General features: G+C 53.4%; 1 protein-coding gene across 3 annotated transcripts; it reads right to left on the bottom strand.

Moving 5' to 3' along the window:
• Positions 1–10899: 10899 nt before the first annotated feature.
• Positions 10900–14048, bottom strand: ARSA (arylsulfatase A). Of its 3 annotated transcripts, none has more exons than XM_010354986.2 (9): positions 13774–14048; positions 13432–13668; positions 13052–13292; positions 12720–12938; positions 12478–12647; positions 12036–12160; positions 11817–11944; positions 11458–11560; positions 10900–11343 (listed from the first exon to the last, which is right to left on the bottom strand). In XM_010354986.2, the coding sequence occupies exons 2-9, from the start codon at positions 13647–13649 to the stop codon at positions 11024–11026; spliced, it is 1524 nt and encodes a 507-aa protein (XP_010353288.1). In that variant the 5' UTR covers positions 13650–13668; positions 13774–14048; the 3' UTR covers positions 10900–11023. The 3 variants fall into 3 exon arrangements, with proteins under 3 accessions (XP_010353288.1, XP_030770277.1, XP_010353294.1); XM_030914417.1 differs by having other exon boundaries at positions 13868–14034; XM_010354992.2 differs by lacking the exon at positions 13774–14048 and having other exon boundaries at positions 13052–13342; positions 13432–13563.
• Between the last annotated feature and the right edge of the window lie 4090 nt (positions 14049–18138).

The following is an 18138-nucleotide window of genomic DNA, read 5'->3' as shown; positions in this document are numbered from 1 at the left end:
AGATTGAAATAAAGTGAGTCACACAAATTTTCTGTTTTCCAGTGTATATAAAAGTTATGTTGGCCGGGCGCGGTGGCTCAAGCCTGTAATCCCAGCACTTTGGGAGGCCGAGACGGGCGGATCACGAGGTCAGGAGATCGAGACCATCCTGGCTAACACGGTGAAACCCCGTCTCTACTAAAAAAAATACAAAGCCGGGCGCGGTGGCTCAAGCCTGTAATCCCAGCACTTTGGGAGGCCGAGACGGGCGGATCACGAGGTCAGGAGATCGAGACCATCCTGGCTAACACGGTGAAACCCCGTCTCTACTGAAAAAATACAAAAAACTAGCCGGGCAAGGTGGCGGGCGCCTGTAGTCCCAGCTACTCAGGAGGCTGAGGCAGGAGAATGGCGTAAACCCGGGAGGCGGAGCTTGCAGTGAGCTGAGATCCGGCCACTGCACTCCAGCCCAGGCGACAGAGCGAGACTCCGTCTCAAAAAAAAAAAAAAAAAAAAAGTTATGTTGGCTAGGAGTGATGGCTCATGCCTATAATCTCAGCACTCTGGGAGGCCAATGAAAGTGGATCGCTTGAGCCCAGGAGTTTAGGGTTAGCAAAACTCCATATCAAAACAAAAATAAAAAAGGACTGGGCTTGGTGACTCACGCCTGTAATCCCAGCACTTTGGGAGACCCAGGCGGGCGGATCACAAGGTCAGGAGATTGAGACCACCCTGGCCAACATGATGAAGCTGCATCTCTACTAAAAATACAAAAAATTAGCCAGGCGTGGTGGCGGGCGCCTATAGTCCCAGCTACTCTGGAGGCTAAGGCAGGAGAATTGCTTGAACCCGGGAGGCAGAGGCTGCAGCAAGCCGAGATCATGCCACTGCACTCCAGCCTGGGCGTCAGAGCGGGACTCCGTTTCAAAGAAAAAAAGAAAATACCTTATTGCTAAAAAAAATGCCAATGATCATCTCAGCCTTCAGTGAGTCATAATCTTTTTGCTGGTAGAAGGTATTGCCTCAACTCTGACGGCTGTTGACTGATTGGGGTGGTGGTTGCTGAAAGTTGGAGCAGCTGTGGCAATTTCTTAAGACAATGAAGTTTGCCACACTGACTCTTTCACGAAAGATTTCTCTACAACATGTGATGCCATTTGATAGCATTTTATTCACGGTAGAACTTCTTTCAAAATTGAAGTCAATCCTCTCAAACCCTGCTGCTGCTTTACCAACTAAGTTTATGGAATATTCTTTTTTTGTTTTTTTTTAAGAGACAGGGTCTCGCTCTGTTGCTTAGGCTGGAGTGTGGTGATACAATAATGGCTCACTGCAGCCTGGATATCCTGGGTTCAAGTGATCCTCCCACCTTAGCTTCCCGGGTAGCTAGGACCTAAAGCAAGTGCTGCCACACCTAGCTAACTTTTTTTTTTCTTTAACAGATGGGATCTCACTGTGTTGTCCAGGCAGGTCTCAAATTCCTGGTCTCAAGCAATCCTCCCACTTCAGCCTCCCAAAGTGTTGGGATTACAGGGCCTGAGCTACTACACTCAGCCCTGTGTAGTATTCTAATCCTTTGTTGTCATTTCAACAATGTCCATAGCATCTTCACCAAGAGTAGATTCTATCTCAAGAAACCACTTTCAGCCAGGCACGGTGGCTCATGCCTGTAATCCCTGTAATTTGGGAGGCCGAGGCAGGAGAATCACTTGAGCCCAGGAGTTCAAGACCAGCCTGTGCAACATGGTGAGACCCCCCGTCTCTACCAGAATAAGTAAAAAAACAAGAAAAAAAAAACTTTCTTTGTCCATAAGAATCAATTTTTCATCGGTTCAAGTTTTCTCCTGAGATGGCAGCAATTCAGTCACATCTTCAGGTTCCACGTTGAACTCTAATTATCTTGCTATGATTATATTTTCAACACATCTGCCGTTACTTCCTCCACTTGGACTTGTCACCTCAACGTCATCCGTGAGGGTTAGAATCAACTTATTTCAAGCCGTTAATGATGATATTTTGACCTATTCCTGTGAATCATGAATATTATGAATATTCTTTTTTTTTTTTTTTTTTTTTTTGAGATGGAGTCTCGCTCTGTCGCCCAGGCTGGAGTGCAGTGGTGGGATCTCGGCTCACTGCAAGCTCCGTCTCCCGGGTTTACACCATTCTTCTGCCTCAGCCTCCCGAGTAGCTGGGACTATAGGCGCCCGCCACCATGCCCGGCTAATTTTTTGTAATTTTGGTAGAGATGGGGTTTCACTATGTTAGCCAGAGTGGTCTCCATCCCCTGACCTTGTGATCTGCCTGCCTCAGCCCCCCAAAGTGCTGGGATTACAGGTGTGAGCCACCACGTCCAGCCATCATGAATATTCCTTTTTTTTTTTTTTTTTTTTTTGAGGTGGAGTCTCGCTCTGTTGCCCGGGCTGGAGTGCAGTGGCCGGATCTCAGCTCACTGCAAGCTCTGCCTTCCGGGTTCACGCCATTATCCTGCCTCAGCCTCCCGAGTAGTTGGGACTACAGGCGCCCGCCATCTCGCCCGGCTAGTTTTTTCTATTTTTTAGTAGAGACGGGGTTTCACCGTGTTAGCCAGGATGGTCTCGATCTGCTGACCTCGTGATCCGCTCGTCTCGGCCTCCCAAAGTGCTGGGATTACAGGCTTGAGCCACCGCGCCCGGCCATGAATATTCTTAATGGTGTCTAGAATGGTGAATGCCTTCCAGAAGGTTTTCAATGGACTTTGCACAGATCCATTAGGGGACTCACCATCACAGCTATGGCTTTATGAAATGTAATTTTTTTTTTTTGAGACAGAGTCTCACTCTGTTGCCTAGGCTGGAGTGCAGTGATGCAATCTTGGCTCACCGCAACCTCCTCCTGCCAGGTTCAAGTGATTCTCCTGCCTCGGCCTCCCAAATAGCTGGGATTACAGGTACTTACCACTACGCCTGGCTAATTTTTGTGTTTTTAGTAAGACGGTGTTTTGCCGTGTTGGCCAGGCTGATCTCTAACTCCTGACCTCAGGTGACCTGCCCGCCCCAGCCTCCCAAAGTGCTGGGATTACAGGCATGTGCCACCACGTCTGGCCTGAATTTTTTTTTTTTTTTTTTGAGACGGAGTTTTGTTCTTGTTGCCCAGACTAGAGGGCAATGTGGCACGGTCTCAGCTCACTGCAATCTCTCTGCCTCCCAGGTTCAAGCGGTTCTGCCTCAGCCTCCCAAGTAGCTGGGATTACAGGTGCACACCACCACGCCTGGCTAATTTTTTGTGTGTTTTTAGTAGAGACAGGGTTTCACCATGTTGGCCAGGCTAGTCTCGAACTCCTGACCTCAGGCAATCCACCCACCTCGGCCTCCCAAAGTGCTGGGATTACAGGTGTGAGCCACCGCGCCTGGTCGTGAAATGTATTTCTTAAATGATATGACTTGAAAGTAGAAATGACTCCTGGATCCATGGGCTGCAGAATGGATGTTGTGTTAGCAGCATGAAAACAACATCGATCTCCGTGTACATCTCCATCAGAGCCCTTGGGTGACAGGAACATTGTCAATGAGCAGCAATATTTTGAAAGGAATATCTTTTTTCCGAGCAGTAGGTCTCAACAGTGTGCCTAAAGTATTCAGTAAATCAGGCCATAAACAGATGTACTGTCTTCTAGGCTTTGCTGTTCCATTTATAGTGCACAGGCAGAGTGGATTTAGCTTCTCTTCTCTTCCTTTCTTTTCTTGTTTTTGAGACAGAGTTTCGATCTCGTTGCCCAGGCTGGAGTGCAGTGGCGCGATCTCGGCTCACCGCAACCTCCACCTCCCGGGTTCAAGCGATCCTCCTGGCTCAGCCTCCCGAGTAGCTGGGATTACAGGCACCCACCACCATGCTTGGCTAATTTTGTATTTTTAGTAAAGATGGGGCTTCTCCATGTTAGCCAGGCTCATCTCGAGCTCCCAACCTCAGACGATCTGCCTGCCTCGGCCTCCCAAAGTGCTGGGATTACAGGTGTGAGCCACCGTGCCCAGCCTAGCATCTTTCTTAAGGGCCCTGGAATTTCCCAAATGGTAAATGAGCATTCAGCTTAAAGACACCAGCTGCATTAGCCCCTAACAAGAGAGTCAGCCTGTCCTTTGAAGCTTTAAAACCAGGCATTGACTTCTCTCTAGCTATGAAAGTCATAGATGGTGCCAGGTGCAGTAGCTCACACCTGTAATCCTCCCACTTTTGGAGGCCGAGGCGGGTGGACCACCTGAGGTCAGGAGTTCAAGTCCAGCCTGGCCAACATGGTGAAACCCCGTCTCTACAAAAAATACAAAATTAGCTGGTGTGGTGGCGCATGCCTGTAATCCCAGCTACTCGGGAGGCTGAGACAGGAGAATCACTTGAACCCGGGAGGCGGAGGTTGCAGTGAGCCAAGATTGTGCCACTGCACTCCAGCCTGGGCAGACAGAGTGAAACTCTGTCTCCAAAAAAAAAAAAAAAAAAAAGTGTACATTGAAAATCTATTGTTGGCCGGGCGCGGTGTCTCAAGCCTGTAATCCCAGCACTTTGGGAGGCCGAGACGGGCGGATCATGAGGTCAGGAGATCGAGACCATCCTGGCTAATACGGTGAAACCCCGTCTCTACTAAAAAATACAAAAAACTAGCCGGGCGACGAGGCGGGCGCCTGTAGTCCCAGCTACTCGGGAGGCTGAGACAGGAGAATGGCGTGAACCCGGGAGGCGGAGCTTGCAGTGAGCTGAGAGCCGGCCACTGCACTCCAGCCTGGGCGGCAGAACAAGACTCCGTCTCAAAAAAAAAAAAAAAAAAAAAAAAAAAAAAAAGAAAATCTATTGTTTACTGTAGCCGCCCTCATCACTTACCTCAGCTAGATCTTCTGGAGAACTTGCTGCAGCTTCTCCATCAGCACCTGCTGCCTCACCTTGTACTTTTACATTATGGAGATGACTTCTTTCCTCAAACCATATGAACCAACCTGTGCTACCTTCCAGCTTTTCTTCTGCAGCTTCCTCATCTCTCCCAGCTTTCACAGAATCAGAGAGAATGAGAGCCTTGCTCTGGAGTAGACTTTGGGTTAATGAAATGTTTTCGCTGGTTTGATCTTCCATGCAGACCACTTAAATTTTCTCCATATCAGTAATAAGGCTGCCATACTTTCTTTCTTTGTTTTTTTTTTTTTTTTTTTTTTTTTTTTTTGAGACTGAGTCTTGCTCTGTCGCCCGGGCTGGAGTGCAGTGGCACAATCTCAGCTCACTGCAACGTCTGCCTCCAGGGTTCAAGTGATTCTCCTATTTTAGCCTCCTGAGTAGCTGGGATTACAGGCGCCGCCCGGCCAATTTTTTGTATTCTAGCAGAGACCGGATTTCACCATGTGCTGCATCCGCAAGGAAGGCTCTTGTCCTTCACACAAAGGAGCCAAGGAGGCTGGAGGGGGCATAAATAAATGCACTTCCCCCTTCATTACTACTGACCCCCCCTGCACTAAGCTCAGGGTTACAAAGGGGAGGGGACACATCAGACAGCTGAGAGGCAGTGTCCAGGGTGCAGCAGGGCTGAGGTTAGAGTTGAATCAACGCCTGGGGCCAAAATACATAATTTGCATGAATGTGGAGAACAATGTGGCATGTGCCCGCCCCCCGAGCCCCAGACTGATAGCACTGGCTACCTGGGACTGAGATGAGTGGGCATTACTTGAGTTTCTCTAATGAGTATGCATTATTTTTGTAATTAAAAATATTCAGAGGTGCTGGGCACAGTGGCTCACGCCTGTAATCCCAGCACTTTGGGAGGCCAAGGTGGGCAGATCACCTAAGGTTGGGAGTTTGAGACCAGCCTGACCAACACGGAGAAACCCCGTCTCTACTAAAAAATACAAAATTAGCTGGACATGGTGGCGCATGCCTGTAACCCCAGCTACCTGGGAAGCTGAGGCAGGAGAATCGCTTGAACTGGGGACGCGGAGGTTGCAGTGAGCTGAGATTGCACCACTGCACTCCAGCCTGGGCGACAGACAGAGCGAGACTCCGTCTCAAAAAAAGAAAAAAAAAAAAAATTCAGAGATGAATTTAAACATTGTTCCATTGAAACGTTCCCTGGGCTCCCCCTTCTGGCCACTTGGGGGACAGACAAGCACACGGGCAAGGAGGGGCCACAGGGAGGGGAGGGGAGAAGAGTTTCCCGGCAGGAGCCGCGTCTTACCCTGTCGTTCATGCGATCACTTGGGCTCCGGATATCCCCTCTTCCTTCCTAACGCACCTGAGGGGAAACCCAGAATCAACTTGTTTGTTTGTTCTGTCCATTTCAAAACACACTTAGCCCCTTCGAGAGGACACTGAGCTCCCTGAGGAAGCTGCTCTGTGGGAATGGATGGCTGCCAGCCTGGTGAATGATTCTCCTAGGCTCACAGGAAGGGACTGTTCTGTAGCTGTGAAGAAAGGGAAGCGCAGGGAATTGTGGCATTTGGGGCCACAGTAACAGTGTGTATGTCAGTGCAAATATGCACGTATATGCATGCTTGTGTGCACATGTGAGTCCTTGTGTGTTCACGTGCATACATCTCTGGGGGGCATGCATCCCCGGATGCATGTGTATGTATGTGCACATGAATGTGAGTGTGCATGTGTGCGTATTTCTGTATGCATACACATGTGCACATACGCATACGTGCACATGCCTGTGTGAGGAGGGTGCATCCGGCTAAAAGAGCTAAGTGATGAAAAACAAGCATTTCTGAACACAAACAAATCAGAGCAAAACCAAAAGCGGAATGGGGGAATGGGAACATCTGCTTCTCTTTCCAACCTTGGGTGCAGAATGCATTTGAACACCCTCCTCAGAGCTCAGTGGGAGGCATTCCTGACTGGCTCATTTCTTTCCACCCCCACCTCTTGGCTGTGTTCTTGTAAGACCAGGTACCCTTCCTTTGTAGCATTTATCATGGTTAGATTGTTACTGAAATAGAAAATACGCAATGACGTCATAAAGTATGCACATCTTACGTGTGTGGGTTGATTGCTTTATACATATGCATGCATCATGTTATGACCCCTTAAGATTTGGAACATTTGTAGCACCCACAGGTTCTCTGGGGTCCCTGGTCAGGCAATCCAACACACCCCACCCTACCAGAGGCAGTGACTTCTATCACACTGAAATCTCAGGTGCATCTGACATCCCGGGATTAAGTTCATCTCCTTTGCTAGACTGTAGCCTGGTGAGTGCAGGTGGGTCTCCTCTGACAACTCCATGTCCAGCACTGCACGGTGCTGATGCGTAAACACGGGTGGGATTAACTCAGTTGTGCACACTACCCAAGTGAGAGGAAGTGGAGCAGCAGAGCTGGAGGAGGTGCCTGAGACTGTGCTTGGGTGTTAGTATTCATCTAGCTCTTGCCAGAGGGCTCGGTCTTTCCATGTGATACCGGAATCATGCCTCCAGTTCAGTTCCTCTCTGCCCTCCCCTTGAACCACAGCACTGTTTGAAATGCTTGTTCCTCGGTGCCGTGAAGAAACAGCACTTGAGGCCGAGCGCGGTGGCTCAAGCCTGTAATCCCAGCACTTTGGGAGGCCGAGACGGGCGGATCACGAGGTCAGGAGATCAAGACTATCCTGGCTAACATGGTGGAACCCCGTCTCTACTAAAAAATACTAAAAACTAGCCGGGCATGGTGGCGGGCGCCTATAGTCCCAGCTACTCGGGAGGCTGAGGCAGGAGAATGGCGTGAACCAGGGAGGCACAGCTTGCAGTGAGCTGAAGTGAGCTGAGATCCGGCCACTGCACTCCAGCCTGGGCGGCAGAGCGAGACTTCATCTCAAAAAAAAAAAAAAAGAAACAGCACTTGAACATTAATTTTCTCAGAAGGCCTTTTTTATACTTTCTGCAGAAAGGGCACACTCGCCAGCAGTTCTGCCACGAGAGTACACCGAACAAAGGAGACAGGGTCATTTACAACCTGACGTGTCCACCCTACTGCTGTGTCCGGTTTCCATTGGTTGCAATAGGACCTCACGTTCTGTAGTTGTCCCGATTGGCTAGCAACTTAGAGCTTTTTAAAAGAGGCAAAGAGAGAGGAGAACAAAGGAAGGAGGAAGTAACTTGAAGAATGCTGATAAAGGTAGAAACACCTTCAAATAAGGAAGAGGAACAGGCTATGGCCTAATGCTTGCTTGGACCAGTATAAGCATGCCAGGGCAAATAATTAGGCTAAATTGTGGGAGCTAAGAACACAAAGTACATTGATTTCTTTATTACGGCAGTTATTTAAGAATGTTAGTACAGGTCTTTGAATACATTTTGCTTTTAAGAGAAGTTACTATTTACTCCTAGACGGGGAGCAAAGTCTGAAGAGGAACCTCTATTTTACTTTTTATGTCGCCACCTGGGGCCAACACCTCCAGACCACAAGTCCATGAGGGCCCTCCGTGTGCCAGCTTCAGGGGCTGCTGGGCACCCCAAGGAAACCACCACCTTATGGGGGTGATTCCAAACACAGCAGAATTTGGGGTGTGGTCAGTGCAGCCCTCAAACCAGATGAAAAGGGTTGAAACAGTTGCATGGTGGGTCCGCAGCACACTGTCTGACACCACAAGCTCACACGGGCACACGTGCCCACCACACAAACCATTCAGAGGCCACACTCCAGCAAGGCTTTTGGCTGCAAATAACAGAACCCTCACTAGCAGTGGCTTCAACAGGCAGGGTTTATTTTCTCCTAGCATTAGAGCTTGGAGCTCTCCAGGTAGACAGCTGGAGACACCAGGTTAGCAGCTGCCCAGCGTCCAGTCAGGGCCTGTGACTGCTGCACAAGCTCCTCACCCCCAGGGCTGCCCCAGTCGTTTGCTACCAAGACTCCTGTCACAGGCTGCTCCTGAACCAATCACTGGATTGACGGGCTCAGGCTGGTCACCGCCCTCCTTGAACAGAAAGAGGCTGCAGCTCCCAGATCAAGGGGCCTTAGCCCAGCACTGAAAGTGGGAGCCCATAAGGAAGGAGGTGGCTGTTTGGTGGCAATGAACAGTGTTTGTCACGGGGAGGTGTCTGAACACCCGGATGGCGTGCTCCTCTCACTTGGCCAACACTGAAGGAGCACACCTGCTGTGTGACTGGCCACCTGGGCATGCATGTGGGCCTGGCATCTGTGTGCCATGCTGCACAGACATGGGCAGGTGCTCAGACGGTCCCTCCCTGCAGAGGAGGCCAACAATGGAGGCAGAGCATTGCTGTTGGAGGGAACAGCCAGGCCACCCTGCTAAGACTGGTGGGAAGGGGGCGTGGGTGGAGGTCTCAAGGGCAAATTAGGTCACTATAAGGGGTTTGCATTTTCTTCTGAGAAGCCTGTGGATTTTTGAGCAGGAATAGATGCTCAAGTCTGGCTTGATGTTTTACTTGTTTATTTACAGACAGGGTCTCACTCTGTCCCTAAGGCTGGAGTGCAGTGGTACAATTATAGCTCACTACAGCCTCAACCTACTGGGCTCAAGTGATCCTCCCACCTCAGCCTCCCAAATTGCTAGGACAAATGCCACCACGCCTGACTAATTAAAACAAATATTGTTGGCCAGGTGTGGTGGCTCATGCCTGTAATCCCAGCACTTTGGGAGGCTGAGGCGGGTGGATCACCTGAGGTCAGGAGTTTTAGACCAGCCTGGCCAACATGGTGAAATCTCGTCTCTACTAAATAATAAAAAAAAAATTAGCTGGGCATGGTGGCACGCATCTGTAGTTCCAGCTACTAGGGAGGCTGAGGCAGGAGAATCACTGGAATCTGGGAGGCAGAGGTTGCAGTCAGTGGAGATCACACCACTGCACTCCAGCCTGGGCGACAGAGCAAGACTCCATCTCAAAAAACAAAAACAAATATTGCTCGAGGGTTGGGGTCTCAATATGTTGCCCAAGCTGGTCTGAATTCCTGGTCTCAGGCGATCCTCTCACCTTAGCCTCCCAAAGCACTGGGATTACAGGAGTGAACCACCGTGCCCAGCCTAACAGATTTTTTTTTTTTTGAGACAGTTTTTCTCTTGTTGCCTAGGCTGGAGTGCAATGGTACGATCTCATCTCACCGCAACTACCGCCTCCCAGGTTCAAGTGATTCTCCTGCCTCAGCCTCCTGAGTAGCTGGGATTACAGGGCTGCACCACCACACCTGGCTAATTTTATATTTTTAGTAGAGATGGGGCTTCTCCATGTCGGTCAGGGTGGTCTCGAACTCCCGACCTCAGGTGACCCACCCGCCTCGGCCTCCTAAAGTGCTGGGATTGCAGGCTTGAGCCACCCCACCCAGCCGACAGATGTTTTTAAGAGATCACTTTGTCTGCTGGGTGGAGAATCTTTCTAGTGGGTCAAAAGGTGAAGGCAGGAGACAGAAGTGTGGGCACAGGTAAAATACAGAGGCCTGGGAGGGTGGAGGGGCCCCAGGAGGGCTGTCTCAGGGGCTGCTGCTGTGCCTTCCTAGGAGCCAGCAGGGGCTCCAGGCCCCTTATCCCCACCTGGAATGTGCAACTCATCACCTGGCTTCAGACAGGTTTCTGATAAGAACCAAGGAGGTCCAATGCCTGTGCCTCTAAGGATGCTTCTTCTTGGGGGAAATCCTGTCTCTCTCTCTCAGGCACTTTGCATCTTCTGAGTCTTCTGGCCACTGAGCCCTCACACCCTCCCACCCCGTTCCTGGCACTGAAAGGCATGTGACGCTGCTCCTGTGAACGGATGTGCCCATGTCCTCACGGCTGATGCGTGCCTGTGTACACTGACCCATGCAGATCACCAAGGTGCCAGGGCAGCTTCCAGAGCCAAGACACCAGGGTTCAAATCCCAGCCCAACCTCTTTCTGGCTGGGTGATCTTGGACAAGTCCTGAATCTCTGTGCACCTCAGTTTCCTCATTTGTATCACAGGGGACCGGCACTGGCACAAAGCATTATCACAGGATTGGACGAACTGTCACACCTGCAAGTCTCAACTGGTGTTATTATGTTATCAGGTACAAACTCCCTCCAGACACCTGTGCCTCCCCCACAGGCTCACAGTGATGAGCCATCACGTGCCCAGGCAGGGCGAGGGGCCCTCAGGCATGGGGATCTGGGCAATGGCAGCAGGCTGGGTGTGGGGTACAGCCAGGACGGCAGCAGATCTGCAGGGCAGGGTCCTCGCCCCGGGCCACCTGGCTGGGGCCGAAGGTCACAGCCGCATCTAACTGGGCCTTGAGCAGCTGAAGCTGTTTCAGGGCTTGTAGCACCTCTGGGGTGGTCCCGGCCACACCCCCCAGCAGGTTGTAGTTCTCACCAGGGTCCTTGGACAGGTCGTAGAGCAGCGGGGGCTCATGAGCAGTCAGAGAGCTGGAGGCGTGGCAGGCAGGGTCTGCAGTGGTGTCGCTGTGGGCAGAGCCTGGGGAGGTGGCCAATTCTGTGCACGGGGCAAGAGCGAAAGGAGGGGCCAGGGATCTGGGGCTCCGCGGAGGGGTCAGCAGGTCAGGTGGAGGGATTCACGGGGAGGGATTACCCTGGGTGAAGAAGTGAGCCTTGTACTTTCCACTCCGTACAGCAAAAACCCCACGGACCTCATCTGGGTAGGACGGGTAGAAGAAGAGAGACTGCCGAGGGCTCTGGGGGCAGAGTCAGGGGTCACGGGGTTGGACGGGCCCCGAGCACTGCAGATACCCGGGGCTGCCAGCCCTGGTGTGAGGCCCTGGACGTGCACTGCTTCTCGCCCACCCCAGGAACCTGAGAGGTGGCGCCACTTGGATGCCGCTAAATGCAGGAGGCCCTGAGGCACAGACTCTCAGGCACTGCCCACACTCACCCCAGGGGAGGGGTCAGGACAGGGGCCAAGGAGCTGGGACCAGGGGTCACCGGCCCTACCTTGCCTGTGCCCAGCAGCAGGGGGCTGAGGTCAAAGCCATCCAAGGTGACATTGGGCAGTGGGGCCCCAGCCAGGGCTGCCAGGGTGGGCAGCAGGTCCAGGGAGCTGGCCAGCTCATGGGTCACTCCTGGGGGCAAGAGGCTGTGCAGTCACTCAGTTCGCCACCAGGGTTGGGGTGGTGGGGCCAGAGTTCCCAAGGAGAGGGCCTGCGGACTGACCAGGAGCGATGTGACCTGGCCAGAAGGCCAAGGCAGGCTCTCGGACACCGCCCTCGTAGGTGGTTCCCTTTCCACACCGCAGGAGGCCAGAGCAGCCGCCTCGGGACATACGCATGGTCTCAGGTCTGGGACACAGGAGGAGCTCATAAGCCATGGAGCCACGGCCTCTGAGCCACCGAGGGTGACCAGTGGCCCCACACCTCTAAGTCACAAAGCTTGCCTGGAGGTGCCCAGCATGAGCCTGGCATCTTCCAGGCCTACCATGACCAGTTCTCTGTGCACCTGTGTCTCCTAACTACACCTTGGATCCCTGCAACGTGGCCAGCATCTCCTGACACCCCCTCACCCACTATGTTCTTGCCCAGCAGCTGAACTGCAAGGCCCCCAGGGCACTGGTCTGTGACAGGGCGGGAACACCCTGCTGCCCTGCTGGCAGGCATACCCATTGTCTGCAGTGAAGATGACCAGCGTCTCTTCAAGCAGCCCCAGGTCCCCTATGGCTGTCATCAGGGTCCCCACGGCTGCATCCAGCTCCATCAGGGAGTCCCCAAATGGCCCGCGGCCTGAACGCTCTGCAAAGCTCTGCCCACTGAACTGAGGGTAGTGGGTGTGCTGGGGGCAAAGACTGGAGTTAGCACTGGGTAGGGGTCACGAGTAGCCAGGGGTGGGGCCAAGATCACTTACGTGAGAGGCGTAGTACAGGAAGAAGGGGCGATCCTGGCGCTGGGCGTCGGCCATGAGGTCACGGGCAAAAGCCACATAGCGGGCCTCTAATCTGGGCAGCCAGGGGGGCTGCGCCTCCACAGACAGGTTGGCCAACAGTGGGATGGGGACCAGGCCCTGGTCACAGCCACCGTCGCAGGGTGTGGCCGGTGGGAAGCAGGTCAGGTTCTGGCAGGGGCCCTGAGGCGGGCAGCTCCAGTGAGGGCTGGGGTGGCAGACAGGGCTGCAGGAACATCAAGGGCTGGGGAACTTTGGGAGGTGGGAGGGTGGCTGAGGGCCCCGGTGGTTCCTACCTGGTCATGGGAGTATGGGATGCCTAGAAATCGATGAAAGCCCTGATGGGGGGGCAGGAAGGCCCCCTCAGACCCCACCCCAAGGTGCCACTTGCCGGCCATTCCTGTGAGGTAGCCTCGGGCAGCCAGGACCTCAGCCAGGGTCACCTCCTCCAGGGGCAGGCCCCCCCGGGAGCTGGGCACCAGGACGCCAGGGTACATGCCCATCCGAACTGGGAGCCGGCCGGTCAGGAGGGCGGCCCTGCAGGACAAGTCACAGAGTCCGTGAGGCAGGCAGAAATGTGGCCTTCCCTAGAGAAAGAGACAGACGTTTTTCCGGCCCTCCTGCAATCCATTGGGAGGAAAGGAATGGAGGAGAAGAGGCGCTGCCGCCTCCTTACCGAGAGGGTGTGCACAGAGACACAGGCACGTAGAAGTCTGTGAACCGCAGCCCTCCTGCTGCCAGCCGGTCCAGGTTGGGGGTGGTAGAGCTGGGGTGTCCATAGCAGCCCAGGTCCCCATAGCCGAGGTCGTCAGCAAAGATCAGCACGATATTGGGCGGGCGGGCAACGGCCAGGCCAGCAGCCAGGGCCAGGAGGAGGGACCGCGGTGCCCCCATGGACACGGGATCGAGGGGTCTGTCCCAAGAGAGGGAGGGCCACTTGGCTCCAGCAGGCTCTTTCCGAGACCACAGACCCAGGCGCCGCCCTCCCCTGAGACCCCAGACCCAAATATTCCCCGACCCTGACGGCCGCCTCCTGAAGCTCCAGAGGACCGGGGCCCGACAGTGCCGGGAGACCGTGGGCTGGGACGGCAACTCCTCCAGGACCAGGGCACCTTCAGATTCTCGAGCGGAGATCTGATCTCTTCGCTTAGCGGTCCGGGCTCAGGGTCGGGGGCATAAGTCACTGGACGCTGACCGGCGGAGTCGGTGCAGGGTGAAGGCGCTGGGCGGAGCCCAGGAGGATTCGATCCGGGGCTGCGGGTTCTTCCGCCTCGGCACCGCCCCGTGACCTGTGACCCTCGCGAGGCGGGGCCAGGGGCGGGGCCGGGGGCCCGGGCAGGGGCGGGGCCGGGGGCCCGGGCAGGGGCGGGGCCGGGGGCCCGGGCAGGGGCGGGGCCGGGGGCCCGGGCAGGGGCGGGGCCGGGGGCCCGGGCAGGGGGCGGGCGGCGTTGCTGCGCGTGCTCGCTTCGAGACCGCAGTTTGCACCCTGAGGCTGTTGACTGCGGTCGTGAACCGGGCTCTGGGAGCTTCTTCTGCGCGGTCGGATCCGGTTGAGGCGTCCCGGGCTGCGCGCGGAGCTCGGCGCTGCTTAGTGTCCGGGGCCCTTTCGGTCCGGAGCTTCTGCAGAAGAGGAGCGGCTCGTGCGCCCCCAGACCTCCGGGTACTGGGAGACTCGGGCCCTCCTCTAAGAGACCTGAGCACGGAGCGTTATGGGCGCCTGGTGAATGAGCAAATCGCAGGGGAAACCGTGCAGCCCCATGGACTGCGGGCTTTTTCTTCACGACTAGCAAAAGCTTTGACACCCTTTCTCCTGCGTACGTGTGTCTATGTGCGGGTGAGCTGTGGTGTGGGTGCGGGGGACTGTATGTCTGTGTGGTGTGTGTAGTGTTTGAGCTGTGTGTGGTATGAGGTCTGTGTGTGTGGTGTTTCAGGTGTGTGTGCATGTGTGTGTGGTTAAGGTGGTGTGTGGTGTTTGAGGTGTGTGTGGGGTGTGTGTGTTATGTATGTGTGGTGTTTCAGGCGTGTGTGCGTGTGTGATTGAGGTGGTGTGTGCAGTGTTTGAGAGGTGTGTGTGTGTGTGTAGTTGAGGTGTGTGTGGTGTTTAAGGTGTGTGTGTTTGAGGTGTATGTGGTGTTTGAGGGATATGTGTGTGCATGTGCTTGAGGTGTGCGTGTGATGTTTGAGGTTTGTGTGGTGTTTGAGGTGTGTGTGTGGGGAGTGTGTGTGGTTGAGGTGTGTGTGGTGTTTGAGGTTTGTGTGTGGTGTTGGGGGTGTGTGTGTGCTGTTAGAGGTGTGGGGTATGTGTGTTTGTGGTGTATGTGTGGTGTTTGAGGGATATGTGTGTGCATGTGGTCGAGGTGTGTGTGTGATGTTTGAGGTCTGTGTGGTGTTTGAGGTGTGTGGGCTGTGTGTGTGTGTGGTTGAGGTGTCTGGTGTTTAAGGTTGTGTGTGTGGTGTTTGAGGTGTGTGTGTGGGGGGTGTATGTGTGTGGTGTTTGAGGGGTGTGGTGTTTGAGGCGCATATGTGTGGTGTTGGGAGGGTGCGTGTGGTGTTAGAGGTGTGGCGTATGTGTTTGCGGTACTTGAGGTGTGTGTGTGGTGTTTGAGGTGTGTGTGGCTGAGATGTGTGTGTGGTGTTTGTGGTTGTGCGTGTGTGTTTGAGGTATATGTGTGGTGTTTGAGGTGTGTGTGGGGTGTGTGTTTGAGGTGTGTGGGGGTGTGTGTGTGTGGTGTTTGAGGTGTGTGTGGTTGAGATGTGTGTGGTGTTTGTGGTTTTGCGTGTGTGTTTGAGGTATATGTGTGGTGTTTGAGGTGTGTGTGTGGGGTGTGTGTGTGCGGTGTTTGAGGGGTGTGTGGTGTTTGAGGCGCGTATGTGTGTGGTGTTGGGAGGTGTAAGTGGTGGTAGAGGTGTGGCATATGTGTGTTTGTGGTAGTTAAGGTGTGTGTGTGTGTCTGGTGTTTAAGGTAGGGTGTGTCTGTGGTTTGGGTGGTGGAGGCATGGTATGGTGTGGAATGTGTGTCTGGGGTCCAGTCTGGCCTGTTGCAGGGTTACGTTGCTGGGGAAAAACTTACATGAGGACAACATGGTTGAGTCCTCGCTCCCTTGTTGGACAGTCTTGGACTTAACTTTTTTGATCTTGAAGGAAAACAAAATATGTCACCTCCAAATATATTTCCTTGACGTGGTTCAAACAGTTACTGGGAAGGACTGGAAACAGAAGAATAGCTGAAAAGCTGTCTTGTGGGGGAGATTTGCATTTGTGGAGAGAATCTGCATTGATGCGGCCAGGCCTTCTCTGAGGCCCTCCCTTGCCTGATCTGGGAAGAGTGACAGAGTCTGACGCCTTTAAAGGGAACATTCACCATCTGTTCTCTCAGGGCTGCTACCTGTGAGGTTCATCTGTAGAACACCTTAGCTAGCCAGGCCTCCTCTCCTCTCCCTCCCATAACCGATCTTGCCACTGTCACCTGATTTTCCACTATAAACTGTTTATGGCCATGCTTTGAGCCTCTGTTCTTTCTGTAACCTCAGGATGGTATGTAAGCTTCCGAACCCCATTGGGAGGTTGGGATCATCACCTTGGTTCTCCCTGTGTGCGTGAATAAATCTGTATGCCTTTTCTCTTACTAACCTGGCTTTTGTCAGTTGATTTTCTGTGAACTCACAGTGCAGAGGGCTTTTGTCTAGGCTCCTACAGTTTTGGTGTAATCGGTAGGATAGTTAAAGTCACTCTCCCGGGATCCTCTGTCGAGGGAACCCAGGACCGGACAAACTGGCAGAAAGAAGGGTAAGAAAGTCTTAGCAGCCAGGCTCCTGGCCGCTCTGTGGAATCTTGTCAAGCCGACGGTAAAAATCACTGTTTACCTTGCTTTCCTCTTCAGAGTCTTAATGAGAGATATGTATTCATGTGATTAGTGTTGTATTCATATTGTTTGATTGCTTTTTCCCCAGAAACAGTCATCTTTCATTCTTGTCTTTCTGTGTCGTTCTGTCATAAAGAGGGGTATCGTGGGGAGGAACACAGGCCGAAAACCCCTGTAAGCCCGGGGTGGGGCCGCCCTGCGGGCTAGTCAGCTTTGCAACTCTGATCAGATGCGTCTAGTCAGACGCATCTTTGCTGTGGGTCCCTGAGATGGAAACTGGATGAGATTCTCCTCTCTTTTTATGTCCTTGAAAGCTTGAGTTGTGACCAAGTGGGAGGGATGCAGGGCAGGCAAGCCCCAAAGTGGAGCTTAGCCAGTGAGGGTTTTGGCTTTGCCCAGGAAAGAATTCAAAGGCAAGCCAGAGGTAGAAGAAAACAGCATCATTGAACAGGTGGTGTGACGGCTCTGTGACTGCTCCCGCAGAGCAGGGCTACCCGTAGGCAGAGAGGAGCAGCTCAGGGCAGTTTTGCGGTCACACTTATAGGCACTTTTGATTGCATGCAGATTAAAGGATGGTTTATGGAGAAGTTTCTAGGGAAGGAGTAGTCACCATTGGGTCATTGCATGGAAAGGGGTGGCAGCTCCTGGGTGTTGCCATGGCAACGGTAAACTGACGTGGCACAGTGGCGGGCGTATCTGACTGAAAGCTGCTTTTGCCCCGACCCTGTTTTAGCCAATCCTCAACCTGGTCAACTGTCTAAGTTCCACCTCCTACCTCAGGGGCACTCTCTTGGCCTCTGCCAGTCAGAGGTAGTGTCTTGCAGGTCACATTTTGTGGTCAGTCTGAAAACGGTTGGGAACCCCAGACATGTAAGATTTGAAGCAGCACCATTTTTGTTCTGAATGTGTCAGGCTCTCAGTTTGTCTTCAGAAGTTCCTGCCAGGCGAGGTGTCAGAGCCCTGGCACTGGGGAGTGGTGGCCGACTTGTAGGTTGGTGAAAAGAGTTTGCCAACAATAGGTTTGAAAAAGGAAAGTTTGGCAGGGCACAGTGGCTCCTGCTTGTACTCTCAGCACTTTGGGAGTCCAAGGCGGGCAGATCACCTGAGGTCAGGAGTTCGAGACCATCCTGGCCAACATGGAGAAACCCTGTCTCTACTGAAAGTATAAAAGTTAGCCAGGCCGGGCGCGGTGGCTCAAGCCTGTAATCCCAGCACTTTGGGAGGCCGAGACGGGCGAATCACAAGGTCAGGAGTTCGAGACCATCCTGGCTAACACGGTGAAACCCCGTCTCTACTAAAAAACACAAAAAGCTAGCCGGGCGAGGTGGCTGGTGCCTGTAGTCCCAGCTACTCGGGAGGCTGAGGCAGGAGAGTGGCGTAAACCCGGGAGGCGGAGCTTGCAGTGAGCTGAGATCCGGCCACTGCACTCCAGCCTGGGCGACAGAGCGAGACTCCGTCTCAAAAAAAAAAAAAAAAAAAAAGTTAGCCAGGTGTGGTGGTGCGTGCCTGTAATCCCAGCT

Source organism: Rhinopithecus roxellana, chromosome 13 (genome assembly GCF_007565055.1).
Source record: "Rhinopithecus roxellana isolate Shanxi Qingling chromosome 13, ASM756505v1, whole genome shotgun sequence".
Classification (NCBI taxonomy): domain Eukaryota; kingdom Metazoa; phylum Chordata; class Mammalia; order Primates; family Cercopithecidae; genus Rhinopithecus; species Rhinopithecus roxellana.
Note: the sequence above shows the minus strand (reverse complement) of the source record. Positions and strands in the feature narration are given on the sequence as shown.

Bases quoted from the DNA above. Each gene is read 5' to 3' on its own strand.
- ARSA (XM_010354986.2), bottom strand. From the start codon at position 13,649: ATGGGGGCACCGCGGTCCCTCCTCCTGGCCCTGGCTGCTGGCCTGGCC. The intron at 11,945-12,035 runs GTCAGTCCGCAG...TCTTGCCCCCAG, and splicing joins GCCAGGTCACATCGCTCCTG to GAGTGACCCATGAGCTGGCC. The intron at 11,344-11,457 runs GTAATCCCTCCC...CCACCTCCCCAG, and splicing joins GGCTCACTTCTTCACCCAGG to GCTCTGCCCACAGCGACACC.